At 52.2% G+C, this 1,714-nt stretch overlaps 1 protein-coding gene across 1 annotated transcript in view; it reads left to right on the top strand.

The window, feature by feature from the left end:
• Window positions 1-43: 43 nt before the first annotated feature.
• Window positions 44-1,714, top strand: part of LOC103771607 (synaptotagmin-like protein 2) — a 20,787-nt gene continuing 19,116 nt past the window's right edge. Inside the window, exon 1 of the mRNA XM_008938909.1 lies at window positions 44-144. Coding sequence (XP_008937157.1) covers window positions 44-144 — 101 coding nt within the window. The remainder of the gene's footprint in view (window positions 145-1,714) is intronic.

Raw genomic sequence — 1,714 nt, 5'->3', positions numbered from 1 at the left:
GTTTTCATTGCTGTCTGAAGAACTGAGGAAAATTGCCGGGAAGATGTTGGACCTGAGCTTCCTGACCGAGGAGGAGTATGAGAAGCTGATGAAGGTTCTGCAGAGAGATGCAGAGCTGAAGAAGAAGGATGGGGATCGCATCAGGTGAGAGAGCCAGCGGTAGCAGCAGGATGTGAGCTGCCCCTGGGGGGATTTTCTTACTTCTTTCAGAGAGGAGTGAGTGAGTGTCTGTGTGTATGTGTGTGTGTGTTGGCAACAAGTAGAGATGCAAGCTGCAGCAGTTCTGTCCTTTCTTGCTCAGACCCTGATGGACCTTTTCATTGCACCTCCTGCTTTCCAAGCTGTCCTGCTGCCGTTGCTGTCCTCTCTCTGCAGGACTGCAGGGCAGGACTCTCCTTTTGAGTTAACCAGCAGCCCTCAGAGACTCCAGTGGAAATCACCCCTTTCCTGCTCTGCTGATCTGCTGAGGAAGATGCTGATTTTTCGGCATCAGAGGTCCAAGCAGGGAGTAGCTGCTACCTTGTTTTCCTCACTTAATAGCAAAGAAATCCCACAGAGTGTTTTAAAATGAGACTTAACATCCCCATCCCTGCTTTGTGTCCCTCCGGTGCTCTTTGGGGTGGGTTTGCATGAGGCATCCATCGTGCAGGCAGAGAGGGGCAGTGAGAGGCTCCATGATCTGCCAAAGCTTGTGGGGACGTGTCTCGGGGCCAGGATTCACTCTCAGTTCAGCTCACTTGCCACTGGCTGTCCTGAAGCTTGGGACTGGTTGATGGAGATTGCTTGTTGCTGCTCTCACTTTTTAAATGCCAACCATTAGACCATCTGGGCTGACAGTATGCATGAGGCTCAGGAAGCTGGCACCAAATTCACCACAGCAAGAAATGAGTAGTGCAGTGAGTGAGGATGGCACTGTGCCAGCTCTCCCCTGTCAGGGATGCGAGTCTTCGACTTGCTGTTGAGCCAAAGAAGAGACAGCCCTGTGTAGAGGGATGTTCAGGGCTTGAGGGGGAGTGGGTAGCTTTGCAGCAGGCTCTGGGGAGCCTACATGCCCTGGCCTGTGCTCAGGGGTAAGAGCTGGGGAAGCAGAACTGGTGGTGGCATGCAAGCAGCTTGGACTTGAGGAGCATGTGTCTGTGTGAATGGAAACAAGGCTTACAAAAAAGGTTGTTTTGATTTGGTTTGGGTTTTATTTATTTTTTTTTTCCTGAAATGCAGTAAAATTTCTGCTTTGCAGTGGAGGGTTGGGGAAGAGTGTTAGGATTCAGTTTTGTTTCAGTTCTCTTGGAAGCTGTTGCACAGAAGGCTTTCATTTGGGAGCACAGTGGGGTAGATCCTGACCAGAGGGTGCTGAGTGCCCCTTGCTGTCAGGCTGGCTCCATGCAGTCAGACCCTGGGTGCAAGGGTGGGCACGTTTGCTTCCAATCCAACCTGCCTGCTGGGTGAAATGAAGTCAATGGCATTACACCCAGCTGGTGTCAGCAAGATTGAAAGAGATTCCTACATCTCCTCTAGCCCAGCACCTTGGGGCTCTTACAGGGGCATATGCAGCCCTGGTCTAGATGGGAGCTGTACAGCTCCCTGGCTGTTGGTCCTGCTGGGTCCCCCAGCTCTGCCTGCAGGGGCTTGAGCCCAGTTGTCCCATACCTGCTCCTTTCTGGCCTTTGGGCAAACAAATGTGACCCTCCAAGGCTCCATGGTTTTCTGGGGCTTT

The sequence above is a fragment of the Merops nubicus genome, unplaced genomic scaffold, assembly GCF_000691845.1.
Source record: "Merops nubicus isolate BGI_N331 unplaced genomic scaffold, ASM69184v1 scaffold33114, whole genome shotgun sequence".
Lineage (NCBI taxonomy): Eukaryota > Metazoa > Chordata > Aves > Coraciiformes > Meropidae > Merops > Merops nubicus.
The sequence above is the reverse complement of the archived record's forward strand: the minus strand, read 5'-3'. Positions and strand labels throughout refer to the sequence as shown.